At 39.9% G+C, this 20,339-nt stretch overlaps 1 protein-coding gene across 2 annotated transcripts in view; it reads right to left on the reverse strand.

Annotated features, from left to right (window-relative positions):
- GUSB (glucuronidase beta) overlaps positions 1–20,339 on the reverse strand; it is an 875,001-nt gene that overhangs the window by 598,382 nt on the left and 256,280 nt on the right. For both annotated transcript variants that reach the window (XM_044054225.1, XM_044054224.1), the window contains exon 6: positions 6,666–6,818. In XM_044054225.1, the coding sequence (XP_043910160.1) occupies positions 6,666–6,818 (153 nt within the window). The remainder of the gene's footprint in view (positions 1–6,665; positions 6,819–20,339) is intronic.

Below are 20,339 nucleotides of genomic sequence, written 5' to 3' on the forward strand. Positions count from 1 at the left end.
TCGACTCAACCCCCTCTGGAACCAATGGAGGAGGCATGATCCTGGGAACCCATCAGATCCAAAGGTACCGAGTGAGTCTGCCGAGCCCAGAACCGAAGACAGGAATGTTGTCAGTGCAGAGGCCAAAGCAGCCTGAGTGGTTGAAGACTCCAAGGCCTGCAATGAGGTCAGAGGAGGAATATATGTTGAGAATGCTGGGGGAATACTCTCCTGTTCCAGGTGGGAGAGGGAGCTGAGAAGAACCAGGAAGACCCCTAGCTGTCAGTAGTTGATCCACCAAACTTACTATATCTACTTCTATAAGACTCCTGGAGGAGCAAACAGACAGTCCGGAGGAAGATTCTGGCCTTTCTATAAATGGGTTAGGAAGCTGACCCAGGAAGGTGTCAATAGATGGGGAATATCTTGACCTGGGTGTGTAGAGAACTTCAGTCTTTGGCACAGATATAAGAGAAATAACCTGTGGAGCAGCAGAAGTTGGCACTGACGTGGAAATTAAGGAAGCCGGTGTCGTTACCAGTGCCGGTAATGTAGCTGGTGGCAATGGCGCCAAAGTAGTTGGTGCCAAGGAATCAGTCCATTCTGTGAGATTCAGAACCACTGGTTTCGGTTCCAAGGAGGAACTAACAGATGGATACTTATGTTTTTTTTACGTTGGTGCCTATGGAGACGTCTACACCAAATGACTAGCTTTTGAACCAGAGGCCTTAGGAGGCTGGTCAGCCTTAGACAAAGCTTCTTCAAAGGGGGCTTTAAGAAGCCCTTTAAGTAGAAGTTTATAATTTGCTCTACCAGGGCCTTAGTACTGAAACCCTGGCAGATACAGCACTGTAAATCCAAATGAGGAGCACCCAAACAATAAACACAAGAATCGTGCCCATCAGAGTTTGGCATTTTTCTGACACTCCTGGCACTGCTTAAATCTGGTGGTGCTCTGAGTTTTCTGCTTAGAAAAAGGTAAGGCAGAAAACCAGTTGGAAGGTACACACACACACATACACACAGTCGCACACTCTCAGAAGAAGGAAAGGGATTCTGCCAGCAATGGCAGAAAGAATTACCAACTGGTAGATAGGAAAGAGAGGTGAAACTACGAACAATGATAGATGAGAAATACAAATGGCTACATGAGGGGAAATCAACAAGAGGTTTACTCACTCGCACAAAAAGGTGGGTAGAAGAGAATATTAAGAGATATTACAAAAAACTGTTTAAGATAGAGTGAAAAGGATAAAGAATTATAAGACTTTACTTAGCTGTGAGAGGAGGATTGCCTGACTCATCTTAATGTATGAGCGGCAAATGAGATCTGAGGTAGTTTAGAGAGGGACATTGTGGTTAGACCTTCATCACAAGTGATTTTTGGCTGGCACGAGCTGTGTAATGGCTGAACTGGTTCAGAAGAACAGAAGTGTAACCCAACTGTCAAGAACAGATGAAGACTGACAACATCAGATATTTTGTTATATGGCATCATCAAAAGAACAGAACAAGGTGTAAAGAAATTGGGAAACAGATGCATATTACAACAGGCAATGGACTTGGACACCTTTCTATAGTTAGAAGATAAAAATCAGGAAGTAAAACCTGTGGATTCAGATAAGGTCAAATCATGACTGGTTTATAAAAGAAGGGGGCCTCAAGGAGGCACGGAACTAGCTGGTCTCAATCAAAGTGGGTGTAAAAAATATGAAATGTGGTCAAGATCTAGTAGAAATGTTTGGCAAACAGCATGATAGGTACAGATGAGACTCCCTGGAAGAAGCTCAGGCATTTCTAACTTGGAAAGAATTTTAACAGAAGCTGCTGGTAGGTAATGCAGCCTATACAATGTAGAGAAGAGTAGGGAATTATAAATATATATATATATATATATATATATATATATATATATATAGCTCTACTTCATATACACAAAATCCCACACCATCAAGCTTTAAAACATCGAGATGAAATCGTAAGCACATAAAAGCGAAACTTCAGAATAGTGAATCTTGTAAATTCGAAATAACTTTTGCGGATGTCAGAAAGCATTCTTATGACTGTAGATTGTGATGCTTTCATAAGAACAGATTCTACAAGTACTGTAATAACACAAAACAAAAAATATAGTTATCACCAATTTTGTTGTTGAAAATTGCATAGTCTGCATTCATAAGAATATTTTCTGACATCCGCAAAAGTTGTTTCGAGTTTACAAGAATCGCTATTCTGAATTTTCACTTCTAGGTGCTTAACAATTATTTCATCTCAATATTTTAAAGTTCAGTTATGTGGGATTTTGCATATATGAAATCGATCCACACATTTATAAAATATCTAAATATATATATATATATATATATATATATATATATATATATATATATACACATATACATATACATATATATATATATATATACATATACACACACACACACACACACACACACACACACACACACACACACACACACACACACACACACACACAAGATTGTTGCTAAAAGCTTAAATGGCATAATGGAGGAAGATGACAGACACTTTCCAAAGCTTGGTTCTGGAAAGTAAAGGATTCATTTCAAAACTGTATTTGATTAGAGAATGGGCAAACCTGTACATAAGCACCCTGACTGGAGAAAGAACGTTTTCCAACAGGGTATTAATGTACAAGTAATGCCCGCAGAAAAATGAGTCCACTGCTTCATGGAAGCATATCAAGCTGCTGTAGAGCTCGGACTGGGGGAGAAAAAAAAACAAAAAACTAATGTCTGTCATTACTTTACACTCACTAAGCAGTGCTTTTGCCGTTTAGCAAGTGTAAAAAAAAAATAAACAGAAAAAAGTGTATGGATGTGTATGAGTGTGTTTCTGCTTATGTCTGTGTGTGGAAGAATGCATGTGTGAAAGCAGAGTAGTCTGTGTGTGTAAGACAGATCAGTCTTGTGTGAGTGAATGTGTGTATGAAAGCAGCGGAGTGTGTGAGAGATTGAGAGAGACGGCGAGAGCAATCTTGTGAGAGTGAATGTGTACATGAAAGCAGGAGACACTGTGTGTATTACAGATCGAGAGAGAATGAGAGTGATGCTTTGTGAATGAATGTGTGTATGACAGCAGAGGAGATTGCATGCGAGATTGAGAGAGCGGTCTTGTGTACATAGCTCTCAACTGTCCAAATTTTTGCAGAATGTCCAGATTTTTGCTTTATTATTTTTTGTCTGTTACTCAAAAAATTGGTGGTTTTCTGAAGTCGTGTGGCAAATCAGTGAGGAGTGAATTCACTAAATAATGACAGGCATTTGAGTTTCAGGCTTTATATGGTTCAGAAAATGCACTGCAATACAATACCTTTTATTCTAAGAACTTTCTAAGTTCATAAGAGCAATATTTAAAATTTGTCCTTATTTTTGAGGGTTTGTCCCCCATTATTTTTGGCTTTGTCCAGAGGTTTTGGGCTAAGAAGTTCAGAGTTATGCTTGTGAGAGTGAATGCAAGTATGAAATCAGTGGAGACTGCGTATGTATATGTATGTGTGTGTGTGGAAGCAGAAGAGACTGTGTACGAGACAGAGGGAGAGAGAGTATGGGCTCTCAGTAAAATTGTTGTATTTTACTTACTTATTTTTTTTAAGTATATTTTTAGTTATACTTTTTTTGATGTAAAATGCTTCCTCCACCACCATTAACAAACACAACAGAAAGTTTGAAACATTATGCAAGGGAACTATTTTACATCAAAAATATTTAAAAAAATAATACAGTACTTAAAAAAGCTAAGTAAAACACAACAATTTTACAGACAGCCCCTTCTCTATGCACAACAATTCCTTCCAGCTTGTGTGTTAATATGTAATTAACACACTTCCAGGGGTGTAGAGGCCCGCCGCCTGTGGAGTTGGACCTCATAACACCCCTGGGCGGGAGTTAATTACATATTATATAACCTGTCAGGCATTATTGCTTTCTTATACATTACACAATTCCAAAATTAGAAGTAAATTAGAAGGAAATTAAGAAAATGGTGAATGTAAATTATGCAGCAAATCAGTGGGATTAAGATATACAAGGGCTTAAAAGTGATAAAGAACATGAGATCTCAGATCTTTATGTCGAAAGGCATAAGTGTTTCTATACATCACCTAGATGAATGCGGATGCTGTGGAAGGGGGTTGTGGACATCTGGCTTTATATATATACTTGGCTGTGCCCCAAATTACATGAGTTTAGATACATTATTCAAGAAATTGTGCAAACACTATGATCTAAGAAAGGACAGTAATCAATGATTACCTACATTTTGGGACTACAAGAAACAGGGGATTGGCACTGCCAAAAGAGGGATTTATTAAATGTAATATTTTTTTTTTTTGTGGGAGAAAAGGCTATTACAAAAAAGTGAAAAAAGCCAAAGCACTCTCTAAAGTCTACTTCAAGTGTGGTACTGTAACAATGTCATTGTCTGATGGGGGGCTGGCATAATGGTTAATATGCTCACCTCACAGACACACTGCATAGGGTATGACTCTCACCTTTGAGGGAAATTGGCTACTCTTAAAATGTCCCACTAGGGCAGCAGGCCTAGTACTTACTTATGAACCTATGTAATGGCTGGTTGTATACCTGTGAGAAACAGTACCAAACCCATGCATAAGCTTTACCAAGTTGGTCCTGATTGCAGTACTATCACACCAAGGGCTGCATTACACAAGGTTTTGGGTTCAGTCAGCCAACTAATTATGGAACCACGTAATGATGTTACTGAGAAACAGCTCATACTCCAGGAAAAACGTTAAAGAACAGCATATCCTTGTGTATCATACAGTCCATTCAAAGCAGAATTCACTCCTTAATTCTTATTATAGTCGCATCAGGGCATGACTGAAAGGTTCTAAAACTTGACTGCCTGATGATCATTTCTTATAATATGACTGTGTAAAAACTAATTTACTAGCATTTAGTAAATGGTCTTTTTTTTATTCAATGAAAATGTACAGTGCTAGAAGTTCTTACATAAGCCAGAGTTGCCCAACTTTCCCCACACCAAAAAAATTTTTGGGATACTAGGTTTTGAATAAATAACCAAAAAAGGTGGCAGTAGTAAATCCAAACTGAAGAAAACCAAAATGCAGTCCAACTCTCCACGAAATGTTTATAAAAGCAGCAGCAAAGAAACAAGTATTAGCGCTTTCGTTCCACAAAAGAAGACTTCATCAAATAAAATAATCCCCTCCCCTCAAAATCCTTATACACAATCCAACCTCAATTAAAATTCTGCTTTACATCAATTATTTTCAATACAAACTTTAAAGGGCCATTTACTAATTTCATTCTTGTCACAACCTTTCATTAAGATGTAAAACTTTAAACATTGTACAAGGTGTTGTGCATCCCCACCAAAAACAATTTTTACGCACATATTTCAGAAATATATTTCGTGCTGAAACACTGGTGTTTTTTGTCAGTGGTACAGTTGGCTGAATTATGTAATGGCTGAAGTTCGTTAATTGACCATTATATAATTCCAGGGCTTTTCCCCTTCCTTTGAGTGTGTACGAACCCAGGGTTAGTATATTCGATTTCATGGGGGTGTGGGGGCACAAAAGTAACCTCTTGATTTACACCTGAAATTACTTTTTTCAATGATTTTAGCAGAAATGAATGGCAATCACTGATGAGTTTGTTTGATGTTTTGTGCTTTGATCAAACTCAACTGTAATCATTCATTACAAACGTGTGTGTGTGTATATATATATATATTTATATACATAAACACACACACACACATACATATATATATATACATACACACACACTTTTTTGGTGTTCCTTGCACATCTACACATGCAGAATTTATTCTGGCAATTCTATGCATGACTGTTCTACATATATGGTGCATATATGTTGTATTTACTCCTGCCCTTGTGTATCTGGCTGTGACTGAAAAGGATTTGTGGACCAGGTACCTTATCCTGTTGGGAAATTAAATATTCAGAGGCTAATTAAAGACATATAATCTAAAATCAAAGATTTTTACAAGACATTTTTAGAACTGTTGCATATAATTTAGAGGCCAAGTTCTTGATTCATGAAAAGTTAACTGTTCTGCTAAAAGTAAACCATCTCCCCACAGCTTTTTGTATCTGCCATAAATGTTATTCATCACCCATATTCAATTCCAGATTAATTACTAATACTCCAGGATATTATCTTTACCATGTCGAACCCACGGTGGTGGTGCTGCGGTAGCGTTGTCGCCTCACAGTAAAGACGCTGTCTGGTTCGATTCTCAGCTAGAGCGTCTCCTGTGTGGAGGTATGTGTGAATGGGCATGCCTTCGTTGAAGGTTGTGCATCAGGCCTGGCAAGTCGGTATGTAAAAATCTACTGCCAATCATTAGCGGACCGGAGTTCCGCTGTGGCGACCCCTAACCGGGAAAAGCCAAAAGACGCAACATTATCTTTACCATGTCCATGCCACTTAAGTCAAAGCCATGCAGTTTGTAGTTCTGACCTTTAGTACTTGAGAGTTTTGTCTACTGATGTATTGTATTCACACTGTACTGATAGTGTTAACCTTTGCAGAAATTACACTGAAACTTTTTCATTTAAATTAATAGAATCAGTTTTTTCCAGACCCAAAATGTACACACAGTTAAAAATATTTAAGTCTTGTACACGTACTTACATCTGCATCTTCATGTTTATTAACTCCATGGAAATAGAATGGCTTCCCATTAATCAAGAACTGATTATCAGTAACCTGTACAGTACGGATTCCAACTGGTAATGTGTAAAAATCTTCAAAGGCCTGCCCATTACATTTTGCAGTCAAGTGAACCTAAAATGAAAAAGCCCAATTATTTAACAAACAAGGCTTCATTTTGTCTAACATTTCATCAGAAATTAAAATGGCAAACCAATGAATTTAGAAAAATTCAAGTCATACCTATCAGATGAACACCAGTGCAAATAAAAATAGATCATGAAAGTCTTTTCCCGTGTTTGTTTTGCCAACCATTACTTTTATTATCACAGCTCTTTTCATTAGGTTTTAAACTAGCATTGCTACTTTTTTCAGCTGACTTTGGGAAGAACAGCACAATTTGTCAGCAGTACTATAACTGAATACCATCCTTGCAATTTCAACTTGCTGAGAGAACAGGATCATCGGATCCAATTATGTCTAAAAGAAATGGTATGTCTTTGCAAGTGGGCAAGCACCCCCATATCCCTGCCACTACATATATTTACACATATACACAAAACACAACCACACGCACGTGTGTGTGTGTGTGTGTGTGTGTGTGTGTGTGTGTGTGTGTGTGTGTGTGTATAAATACATACAATCACACAATTATACGACAGTCCATAAAGGTGCACAAGTATTGAAAGACAATGAATTAAGGCTACACACTGAAAACATATTTACCTGAACAAAAAGAACTCAGGATTGAATGTACAAACAAATTGTTTTCCTTTTATGATTTCTTACACCAAACCCAAACATTAATTACTGACAAAATTTGTTAAAATAGTGACAGTGTTAGGGAAATGTGCTTTCACAATGTAAGGTGTGGGGTTGGGTTTAGGGACAGAATTAAGATTAGCACACAGGGTTAAGGGCGGGGTTAAGGTTGGCAGACAATAACTAAAGTGGTCAGAGGGCTAACCTTACACTTTACCTTACAAAAACCCTTTCCATAAAATTATCACTACACAAGACAGCTTGAACACACAACACTAACTCTATCCCCTAACCTAATCCTAACCGGCAAACACTCATACATACACAATCTATTCCCTTACCTAACCCAAGCTTTAACCTACAAACACTTGCAAAGACACTTCCATCCCTACTGCCTCTTTCAATAATACAGACATTCACCAAATAAGCGGCAATTCGAACATTCAGCGAACTGAACCACCATGTAATTTATCAACATGTATATGTTCTATATCTCCTACAGACTTCATTTTTTACAGTTTATAATTACAGTGATGCACTTTAAGATATGCAGCAATGTAATTTTCACGTTTGTGCATTTTACATCACTGGGCTACAGTTAATAACATTCATTTGTTCTCTGGTACTAAGTTTAGAGCTGTGGGGGGAGCCAACACCTACAGTAGGTCTTTGTGGGTACAAGATAGGAAAGGTAACAAAAATGCTTAACTGTGGATTCTAAAAAATTTTTTGACAGGTACAAAGTAAATGTTGAAGGTGTGATGGGGAAGAAAGAGGTAACTAGAACATATATGTTGGGAGTGTAATGAGCTGGCAGACTTTAAAAATTTCTTACAGAGTACTCTGTCAGGAATACTAGGTGAGTAAATGAGTGAAACTAAGAAAATAATTTTTTTGAGTTGGGATACAGGATCTGAATTGCCTAGATGTAGTACAGCATTGTTAAGTTTAATTCTGGTAGCTGCTAGAAAGCAATTACTAGAAAATGGAAATCAAAATCTACACCAACTATAATCAAAGTAGTGAATATAGTAACAGGAGGTAAAAAGAACAGGAAGTGGGATCTTAAAAAGGTAGGAATAAATTATTCAGAAATAAATGGAAACTGTGGGAACAGTATATGTAGGAAAAATGTTTTGGAGGAAGAATGAGGTTTAAGAGAAGGCAGAAATTGTATAATTTATATAATGTTGCTTAGCTTATATGATATATAACAACATATGTGAATTATAATATTTGCAAATGTGAACTTCTTAACATTGTTGATTACTTTTATATAAACATAAGTTTGCCTGCATCACACATGGTAATTTAATAAAGGTAAAAGAGTGCATTGAACTGTAAAAGGCAGGTACAGTACTAGCAGATGTACTACAGACTTTAGCACCGAAATGGCATAAGGGATCCATGATGGCTTGTGCTAAGTCATGCCTAGTAAAGCCACCCCATGAAGAGAAAACACCATCCTTCCCATATAAGCTTCCACCTACTTATAGGGCAAAATGGTCCAGCATTAGTCTACCAGTGCCTAGGTGCTGGTAAACTTCATATGCAGTGCTGCCATAGCAGATTCCTAATGTACCCACATAATGATTTAGTTCACATGTTTTACCTGTCCTTTTGCCAGCCTCTGCTAGGTGTCAGTGGCATGAAAAATGCATGCCTTCACTCTCTAATGGAAAACAGTCAGTCTCTGGTTATTCGACTATACAAACTCTTTTGGTTGACACTATCTGCTCTGGAATCTCCTCTGAAATCTGAGCTGACAAATGTGCAACTGAACATCTTGCCTCAGTGCCAAGGGCTAGTAATAGGTTGTCATATTTATTTACTCATCTTTATGCTTTTTGCCCCCTTGCCTGACAACCTCCAAGCCTCTCCAGTCAAACCTGAGCTTTGCTGAAACATCTGGGGCGACAGCATGTTTTACACAGTCATGAGGACTGTTTGTATTTTTTCAAGCATCCCGATAATGAGAACATTTGTTATTTTGTTCTAACCCCCCACCCCCACCCCAGATGGGGGGAGAGACATGTGAACTGCATCATCACGGGAGCCACTATTCCTTCCCCCTACACAAGTACCATTCAACTGCTTGATGAAGGCCACTGCCAGTTGGTGACCTGATGTGCAACATGCATGCCACCAGGTTACAGGCCTGCCTCCTTCCTCAGAAGGTCACTTACAACCAGTGACCACCTCTGCCCATCTTCCCCCTAGGATGGGCATACCTATCCTCCCCTCCTGCTCTGTCAAGCACCCAAAAACATTAATTAAATTCTGGTCATCTGGGCCATACTCATGGCTTTACCCCTCAATGTTTCCAGACTGACTCCTTATATTTATTCATATCACAAATGATCACTTTCAGCTATAAATAATGCAGTCAAACAGCACAAACAACTGCATATAGACACGGAACTACAGAAAACATTTCCATCATGCATACAGAACCACACACGTTACTTACAATATAAAGAACAAAAGGATACAAGCATCATATGTTAAGTTAGCTTTTTTTGTAGACAAAACCTAGTTAGAAAAGATACTATTAATTTGGATTTGTGGAAAATGCAGGGCAGTTGCCTTTGCATCTCATGTTAAGGAAGTGGCAAAATAGTTCTTTGAAGGTAGGATTGTTTGTAGTCATTCTGTTCTTGGTTCTGATTGCAGCAATAGAATTTTAAACTGACAGTAACAAATAAGAATGCCATGTTTTTTATTTCAGATGAAGGTTGTCAGCTGTTGCCTGCTAACTGACCCAGTTTGAGTAATCTTGGTGCACTCCTGAAAAATTCTGTTAGAGCTGGGAACAAGATTCTGCATGCAAGACTTCATGAAAGAGATTATTTATGTACAGTTCACATCTGCCATCTTGGGGAGCCAGTTTGATTCAACATACAGACTGCAGGAGGAAATTTCATTAAAAAAAAGATGGTCAGAGTGGTAGACAGCTGAAATCTTCTTCTTTCAGCTTTTCCCGGTTAGGGGTCGCCACAGCGGATCATCTGTCCGCTCATGATTGGCAGTGGAGTTTTATGGTGTCGAGTTGCCAGCCCGGCGCCCAACCTTCCACAGAAAACACAGACACACACACACAGACACACACACACCTAGGGCCAATTTAGTGTGTCCAATCCACCTACTGCATGTCTTTGGGATGTGGGAGGAAACCAGAGCACCCGGAGGAAACCCACGCGACCACAGGGAGGACATGCAGACTCTGCACAGAAGGCACCCTAGCCGAGAATCGAACTGGAGAACATCTTGCTGTGAGGCGGCAACACTAAACGCTGCACCACCATGGCCGCCCCGGAGACAGCTGAAATATAGTACAGTATTCCAGCAAATATGTATGTTTCTGTTCATCTGACTAGTTCCCAGTCTGTACATCTCCACTTTCTTTAGGAAAAAAATTCCCAAAGATCCAGCCCAGGGTTAGCAGGGTTAGCATCTGCTTATCAAAAATCAAAATTTCAGTTGCTGATGAACAGAAACATACATATTTGCTCTTTTTCAGTTTATTCCCTATCTCTGATGGAATTACTGGAGAACCACTGACAAATTTACTTTTAGATAGCACTTTAGACATTAACTCTGCAGATGAGCTGTATGCATCAAGAATGGCAGAGTATGGGATATCAAGAGTCATATGACTTACAAAAACTGATAACAGGTTTTGAAACAGTCAAAGCCTAACATTTTTAAGTTATCTTCAAAGAAACTTATTTCATCCAACTTTTAAAAGAGCACTATGGGTAGAAACTGAAAAACAAAAACTTTTAATCTTATTTTGTTGCTCTACGCTGTATAACCATCCCTGTAACATAATAACTAATTATTCATTTTTCTGTTCTAATTCTAAATGACTTGATAAGACAGACATACCAATGCAATTTTTTTTTTTTTTTTTGGCCAAGCTTTCCTTCCCACAGTGGACTTGTGTCTCCAAAACATAAGTTTGTAACAGTATACCCTTTCCTCAAGGAACTTGGTTTACTTGGAAAGAAAGCATCAGAATTACTGCTTGCATCAGAATTACTGCTTATTTACATAACCAGTCACAGTGTCAATAGTTAACTAAACATGATCCTTGCAGGTTTTTGGTCTTGCATTCTTTTGCAGGCACTGTAATAAACCCTTTCATTTAAATATAGAAAGTACTGAAATTAAACTTGTCATTTTGATGGATTAATACTCTGTTAGCTTCAAGTAAGTCTTTCAGGAATCCCAACCCCACCTTCAATGCTTCAGTCAACCAGAATGGCTTTGGCCATTCCTTTCCAGTCTCATCAGCTCACTCTTCTCTAGTAATGCATTGTCCCTTTACAGTAAGCTGCAGCTTCAGAGATACAACAGGTTTACGGTCCCAGCAGGACAGAAAGATGGCAGAGCCATTAAAACTTCGCAATGTAGACTTTTTCTTACCGAAAGATCTTGACTGTAACCAGCTATTCAATGTCAGAGCCAGGGAAATAAGTACTGTAATATTTCATGCAGACCCAACATGGTGACCAGAGAAGAAGCCGAATAGTTAAGATCCACTTTACTTACATGTGACAGCACAGGAAACATTTCATAGGGACGGTAAGGTGAACTTGTGTTTAGGGTGTAGCTATACCCGAATCCAGTTTAATAAGCTATCCCTAAAAGAACAATCATTCATTATTGACGTTTACTTGCTCATTGTTTCATAGTATGATAATTGATTGCTTTTATGTTAAATGACACACCAAAGCATTTTGAGAAAGATACCAATAAAGTTTTAATTGACTGAGAAAGTCCAGCATTGCTTATCTGTGCTGGCTTAGACAAGGCATCTGTGAAGCAGACAGTAAGGTTCTGCATATTGTGTAATTTGTGTTTGATTTTGGGGAAAACAAGTTTGCTGGAAAAGTGTTGGAAGCAGCAGTCCTAATGTCGCCGTAATTTCTCTCTCTAAGACATCCATCCATCCACTTATAATCCTTCTTCCCATTTTTGCAGATGGGGTCGGGGTGTCATTTCAATAGTGACAATCATCTACAGCCATGCATTATTTAACAAATCCTGACGATAATGGTTTCTATCCTCATAAAACAAGTTCATTAGTTAGTAGTAATCAAGCACCAGCTGGAATTTTGTATATGGAGGCACACTGATGTCCCACTCACCAGGTTAAACAAGGAGAAGGTTACTGCCTGTCGGGTGCCAGGATCCGCCACATAACGCATGCACTCTGGTCAGTCCACAACAAGTACAAATATGACTCTGTCATTGTCCATGTTGGTGTAAATGACATGAAATGTACCTCCCTGGACTACCTGAAAAGAGACATTGAAGAGCTCTCCAATCTTGTAGCCCAGGCAGGTATGACCCTAGCCCTGAATAGCATCCTGCCATCGCAAAGAATGATACCACAGTGTAAGGACAAAATGACTGACTTCAACAATTGGCTAAGCTTCTGGTGTCATTCTAAGGGGGATCCAGTATCTGTCTGCCTGGGATAACATGGTCGACAGACCACAATGCTTTGCCCGAGATGACCTGCACCTGTCGCCCCTGGGATTCCGGATACTGGCTAAGGACCTTGCCACCCCTACAGTGCCTTTTTTTTACACAAGGTTCAAATGACAAACTTACCATCATAACAGGTACAAGTTTGTTTTACATCATAACAGGTACAGGCAAGCAAAAACTGAGGGTAATGCTACTCAACGCTAGAAGTCTAAACCTCAAAATGCACTCACTCAAGGCACTCCTTAAAATGGAGAACATAGATATCTGTGCAGTGACTGAGACCTGGTTCAAGGCTCCAGAGAGCACCACTGCATTACCAGGCTATAATTTATACCACACCTTTTAGCCATCTCACTCGGGCCGAAATATTAAAGGCGGAGGTATGTCCATATTCATTAAGGATATCCACAACTCCAGGCTAGCTGCTCAGCATGATGCATCCGAGATCATCCAAGTGCAACTAACTCTGGGCAAAACTGCAATCCAAAGTGTAGTGTGCTACAGATCCCCCACCTACTCTTTTCTTGATATACAGGAAAATACTAGGGTTCACCCTAATAATGGGCAATTTCAACTACCCCACCATTAACTGGGAAAACTACTCATGTACAAACTCCTTTGCTCAACGTTTTCTGGAATTCATAAATTCCAATGCTCTGGATCAACTTATCCACACCCACCACCAGGGGCAACAATATCCTGGACCTGGTCATTACTAACATGGGAGACCGGTGTTCCACACCTGAGGTCAACTCCTCATTGGTCAGATACAACCATAAGCTAATCACCCTAGATATACACATCCCTACCCCCCATTAAGGAAACCACTGTAAAAAATTTCTCCAAAGCCAACTTCATGCTTCTTAAGTCAGAAGTGGCAAACTTTACTACACGCATGCAGATGGATAATACAGTTACGACTGCTGAATCCTACACAAATGCACTCTATAAGCACTTACCACAAGTGCATAGATTGGGCTATCCCAAACAGAACCAAGATGCTATCCTCCAAAAAAAGTAAGCCAATCTGGTGGTCCCCTGCCATAAACAAACTCTACAACACAAGAAAGAAACTGTTGCAAAAGAGTAAAATCCCATGATTGGAGGAACTCCCTAGTCAGCCTCAGTAAGAAGCTGAGATCCCTCATAAAATCCTCCAAAGCTAGTTAAGAAAACAAAATCGCCACTGATTCTAAGGACAACCACAAAGCATTCTATAGCTATGTCAAGAATCTCAATGGAAACACCCAGATCTGCTCTGAGTTGCAGCACAATGGCACAAAATTTACAGAACCAACCAATATTGCAAACATCCTGGAAGATAGGTTCAATGCTAACTTTACCCCCCCCCCCCTCACCCCCTAAAGGACACATATCTATATCGGAAGAAGCCATAGTCCCTGTAAATCACAACTATGCAGGTAAAAACTGCACTCTCTAAAGCCAAGAACACAGTATCCATGGGACCCGACAACATCCCAGGCTGCATTCTACATGAACTTCAGAATGAACTGGCTCCCCACCCAAGTACCATGTTCAATCATAGCCTCACTTCAGGCATTGTGCCCAGTGAATGGCGCACAGCAACAGCTATCCCACTCCACGAAGGGGGAGCCACTATGGACCTCGGGAACTATTGCCCTATTAGCCTGACGAGCCTGGTCTGCAAGGCCATGGAACATATCATCATGGAACTTATAAACAAAGACATTGGCAACCTCCAAACTTTGGACCCCACTCAATTCGGGTTTGTAAAAGGCAAATCATGTCTCCTAAACCTGACCGATTTCTTTGAAGTAGTCACCAAAGCAGTAAACGAGGGTAAGCTGGTTCACACAGCCTACCTTGACCTTACCAAGGCCTTCAACACCATCCCCCATTCTGGAATTATAGATAAACTCACTGAACTGGGTATAAATCCCTACGTCATGAGATGGGTTGCCAACTGGCTCAACGAAAGAGCCCATACTGTGAAAGTTGTAGACACCAAATCTGACTTCAAACCAGTGACAAGTGGAGTACCACAGGGTTCAGTCCTGGGTCCTCCCCTGTTTGATATCTACTTCTCTGAAGTACAGGCTAACACAGAAGGCCTCTGGCTAATGAAGTTCACAGATGACTGCAAACTAGGAGCCATAATCGAATCCCCAAACTATGTGGACATCCTACAAAAAGGCCTCACTGAGACAGATGCTTGGTGTCAGAGCCATGACCTCAAGCTCGATACCAAAAAGTGCATTATCATCCCATTTGGTAAAAACTCTGTACCCACGAACTACCACAAGGGTGGCAGTCTACTCAACACCGAAAGTGTGATAAGAGACCTTGGGACTCAGGTGGACAGCAGTCTCTCCTTTGATAATCACATTGCCACAGTGGGCAGGAAATCCATCTACATGGCACACCTCATCACAAAAGTGTTCTTGTCCAGGAAAAAAAAAGAGGTCATATTTTCCCTCTACTCGTCACTCATTAGACCCATCATAGAGTACAACTCCCCTTTTGGTATATACCCCACAAGACATCTACAATAACTGGAAAGGCTGCAGAAGTACCTCACAAAGAGGATTACCAGCCTCAAACAGTTGCCCTACGCTGACCATCTGAAAAAACTCCAGCTCTACTCCATCGCATATCACCTACTCCGAGGCTATGTCAAACCCAGAGCTGCTGGACATGCTCCACCTAAAGAAATCCCAAGCCCTCCAAGCTACACGCTCTAGGGACCTAAACCTCATCACCACAACAAACAGAACATGCTGGAGGGATAGATTCCTGTCCCAGAGACTTCCCATACTATGGAACAAGCTACCCATTTATATCAAACAAAGCTCCTCATTAGCACTCTTCAAGAGAAATCTTGATGAGTGGATGGGAAATCGGAAATTCACCCCAAGGATCACTTCTGGGGCTCTGCTTGACAGGGGCACAGAAAAATAAGTTTCTTGGGTGGCGAAAGCCAGGGAACCTTTTTGGCTAGAATTATTAAGGTCCTCGGGCCAACAGCTTAGTACCTACCCATGAACCTATGGAATATTTACACAGATAATGTACAGTGATCTTTGGTACTTTGGTATTCATATGTGAGCTAGCAAAAACAAGAATAGTGCAGTATGTACATTTAATAGAGTAACTGAATGAGTTTGTGGCACTGATTTAAACAAGAAAAGCATATGTAGTGTCCTGCTTTATAAATGCAAGCAATATGTAAATATTAAAAGCATTCCCAGTGACCGTGACGCTGGGATAGTAGCTCGTTTAATATTCCTATACAGTGCCCTCCAAAGCTGTGAGATTGCACATCACCACTCTTCAGGAGTGTAAATTTATGTCTTGCCCACTGTTGTCACCATGAGGGTATGAAACTATGCATTGCAAAACTTAATTGACAGGATGCTGATGGTTCCTAACACAACTCTGAGGGCTGACAACTTGACTGGTACGTAAGCTTAAGGCATCTGGGGTCAAAATGTGGCAGTCATATATTAACAATAAGGAAGACTAGTCCAGTGCAATCTGCAGTAGCTGAACACACGAAGGAGAAGAAAGGACCAGGAATGAGTAAAGCACAGTAAAAGAAAATAACAGAATTTTAGTGGGACAAACCATGTTCTGTTTCAAGTCTTCATTCATTAAATCACATATGATTTCAATGAAAAAGTGGGCAACTAACCCCATAACTTAGATCTTAGAGGATGTTGCATTAAATAAATGGGTACAGCAGACGAAGCTCTCAACATATGGGTAGCTTGCCCCCAACTTCACCCAGATTTATTTTTTTTTTAACAAGAACTACATAAATAAGGTCTATTGATTAAAATGAAATAAAAATGTACCATACCAATATATTAGGCATATAAAAGCTGCACACAAGATTACAACTTAACAGAAAAAAATACACAGAGCTAGTACTTTCTGTCTAAACTCTGTAACTAAAGCAGGGTTTAAACAAAAACAGTGGTAATACTCATTCCAAAACCTAACAATACTTCCACTATTTGAATTTATATAGCTGACCACTATCTAAACAGGAACAGAAGGGCATTGTATGATTCTACACAACATATATTAATTCATTGTGTTATTCATATTGGTTACTCTATGCAAATTAAAGCTTGTGCAACAATGCTGCCATTCATTTCCATACAATTTACCTTCACCAAGCCTAGCTGTTTAGCTGCTACAACACACATTACATTGCAATACTTTTGTGTTGCCAGCTTACAAACTCTGTTCTTTTTCTAGGAAAGTAAAGAATTGTATCCACCACTCATACACCACTGGACTCCATCATTCCCTACCATGAATGCAAACCTCCTCAGTTTATTTCCATAAGTTAAGATACTATGCTGACCCACTCGGGGGGGGGGGTCCTTCACTAGTGGTATCAAATCCTCCAGTGTGGCCACCTAAACTTTCTTTCCCATTCAGACAGAATGGGGAAAAATAACCAGGACTCGGTGGATACAATACCCTCCAGACATAAAGAACAGTTAGACTGGCAACCACATATTTGATGCTGGTCCCTAAAGGCAGGACTGCACAAAGGCAAAAACAGAAAAAGCTGTTAAGACTGCCCTAAGGACTTCATTGATGTGTTAAGCCATAGCAAAATGTATTAAATTTCTGTGGACACACAAAACTCTTGCTGTAAATACAGTTTATTTGTCTTAAAATAACACTTTTCACTGACTGCAATGCTCAACAGGCTATCTATCTACCGTCTGACTTTAAAGCTCCTGTGTCCATCTCCAAACTGACCATGTCAGCAGCACAGGTGAACAGTCTTCTGCTGCAGTCATGGGCCACATGTACCACCACACACTTTTCTTTTCATTCTAATGCATGCAGAATCCACAGCTCAGTGCACCTTTCCAGCTGAAAAGGTTGGCTGTGCACTGAATATTACTATGCCAGTCTAGAGGTGCTGAGACGTACAGCTCCAAATGTAACATCTCGTACCAAGTCTTGTGAAATGGATTTGGGAATGAGATCTGCCAACATGAAACAAACTGCACAGACTAAACTACAAAGAAGGGCCAAGAATGTCCCACAGCTCTAAATCATAGGAAGTTACTAGTCGAATGGCCCTGGGGCCCTTACAAGCCTAGCCAAGAGCTTATTCACAAAAAAGAAGAAACCTCAGTCAGCACCTGTCACCCCTGTGAATGAGGGACACAGGTGGAACCCCTGGGACAAATTTGTGGTTTCCCATCCACTCATCAAGGCTGCACTTGAAGAGGGTCAGTGAGGTACTCTATTTGACATGTAAGGAAAGTCTATTCCAGAGATGGGGCAGCTGCTAGGAGACAAACCTGTCTCTCCAGCAGGTTTTGTTGATGTCGCATATTAGATTTAGGCCTTTCGGGCGGGTAATGCATGAGGAGTTAGACTTACGGATAGGGAGCATCTCTAGTAGGGCTGGGCCCGATACTGCCTTGTAGGCAAGACACAGATCACCTCTGAGCAATCTGTACAATACAGAGTAGAGTAATAGTGATTTCAGCCTGTCCACATAGGACAGGTGTTGGAGGCCATGAATTCTCTTTGTGAGGTACTTCTGTGGCCTTTCCAGTTGGTGCAGGCATTTGAAAAGGTACATACCAAAAGTGGTGTTATACTCAATTATTGGCCTAATGAGGGAGGAGCACAGAGAGGTAATAACCTCCTTTTTTCTGGATGCAATCCCTTTACTTATGAGACAAACCAAGTAAAAGGCTTTTCTGACCACTGCCGCTACATGATGGTCGAATGTGAGATTGTTGTCAACCTGAGTACCCAAGTCTCTCAACACAGGTTATGTGCTTAGGGGATTGCCATTGATGTGGTAATCAGTAGGGACCATGTTTTTGGCAAATGGTATGATGATACATTTTTTTTGCGTTTAACTTAAGGGCATGACTTTGGCACCAGTCATTTGCTGCTGTGAAATCCTCTTGGAGTCCATTAACATCATCTGGAGAGTCAATGACAGCACCCAACTTACAGTCATCCACAAACTTGGTCAGCCACAGGTCTTTTGTCTTTGCCTGGACATCTGAGAAGTAGATGCCAAACATTAGGGGTCCCAGAACAGATCCCTGGGGAACACCACTAGTGACAGGTCTGTGTCGGAGGTGAAGGCGTGTATTCAGACCTTGTGGGTCCTATCGGTGAGCCAGCTGGCCATCCGTCTGATGAAACAGGAATTTACACCAAGATGTGTTAGCTTTTTGATGATGTCTGAGTGGGGGATTATGGCAAAGGCCTTGGCCAAGTCAAGGTAAGCTGTATGTACTGACTTTTCCTCATCCAGGGCCTTGGCAACAGTCTTGAAGAAGTCAACCAGGTTCAAAAGGCAAGATCTGCCCTTGATGAATCCGAACTAGGTGGGGTCAAGTGGTTGGAGATTGCCTATGTCCTTGTTTATGAGATCCATAATACGCTCCATGGCTTTACAGATCAGACTTGTCAAGCTAATGGGTTGACAGTTTCCAGGGTCGGTAGTGGAACCACCTTTGTCCAAGCAATGAAAACACAAACAGAGCACTGTCCAACAGACCGTATAAAAGCTTTAATTGTGATAAAATGTGAGCGCTTTCGGGCAAAGCCCTTCTTCAGATAACAGTTGCTAAAAACAACCAAATGTAAGTTAAAAGTAAGAATACTAAAACATCTATCGGCCATATGGCTAAAAAAATAAAAATAATGCCATATATCAACATCTAGCCTGCTTTTCAGATCATAGTTTCTCCTTTATGGTGATACAGACTACAGAATAAAAAATAAATTGCAGTATCTGTAGGATTTACCGGCACTTTATTAACAAGACAATGACTTCAGTTAGCGCTTTCATCTCCCTTCACTCTCAGAGACTTCTTTAGACTAAAATTTATTGTTCATCACATACATTAAATACCCATTCTTGGGATACATCACCCAACAACATCCAATCTAAGTTAAGAAGCCTTGTCACATGATAAAATAGGCTAAATTAAAGAAAAAGCCTAGTCACGATAAAATACGCTAAACTGAAGAGAAACTCTAAAAAAGTCAGTGTTCTAAACCTTTTCTTTTTAAGTACATAACAAGTTCCTCTATATTATTGAGACCAGGGAAAAATATGCATTTAAATTTAACTTGCCAACAGTACTCTAGCCATCCCAGTTCTTCCTCTATGTTAATAATATTATTGGTGTTACTCAATGCTTCTAATACTAAACATTTAAAGTTAGCTTTGCATTTACTTTCTTTATAGTGTTTACACATAGCATTCTTTTCATCTCCATTGGCAATAGCATACTTATGCTCATAAATTCTTCTGTTGAACTCCCTGGTAGTTCTTCCCACATAAAAAGCATGACAATCCATGCACATTAATAAATAAACTATATTTTTACTCTTACATGAAAAGTT

This window comes from Protopterus annectens, chromosome 13.part0 (assembly GCF_019279795.1).
Source record: "Protopterus annectens isolate FY-2018-M chromosome 13.part0, PAN1.0, whole genome shotgun sequence".
NCBI classification, from domain to species: domain Eukaryota; kingdom Metazoa; phylum Chordata; order Ceratodontiformes; family Protopteridae; genus Protopterus; species Protopterus annectens.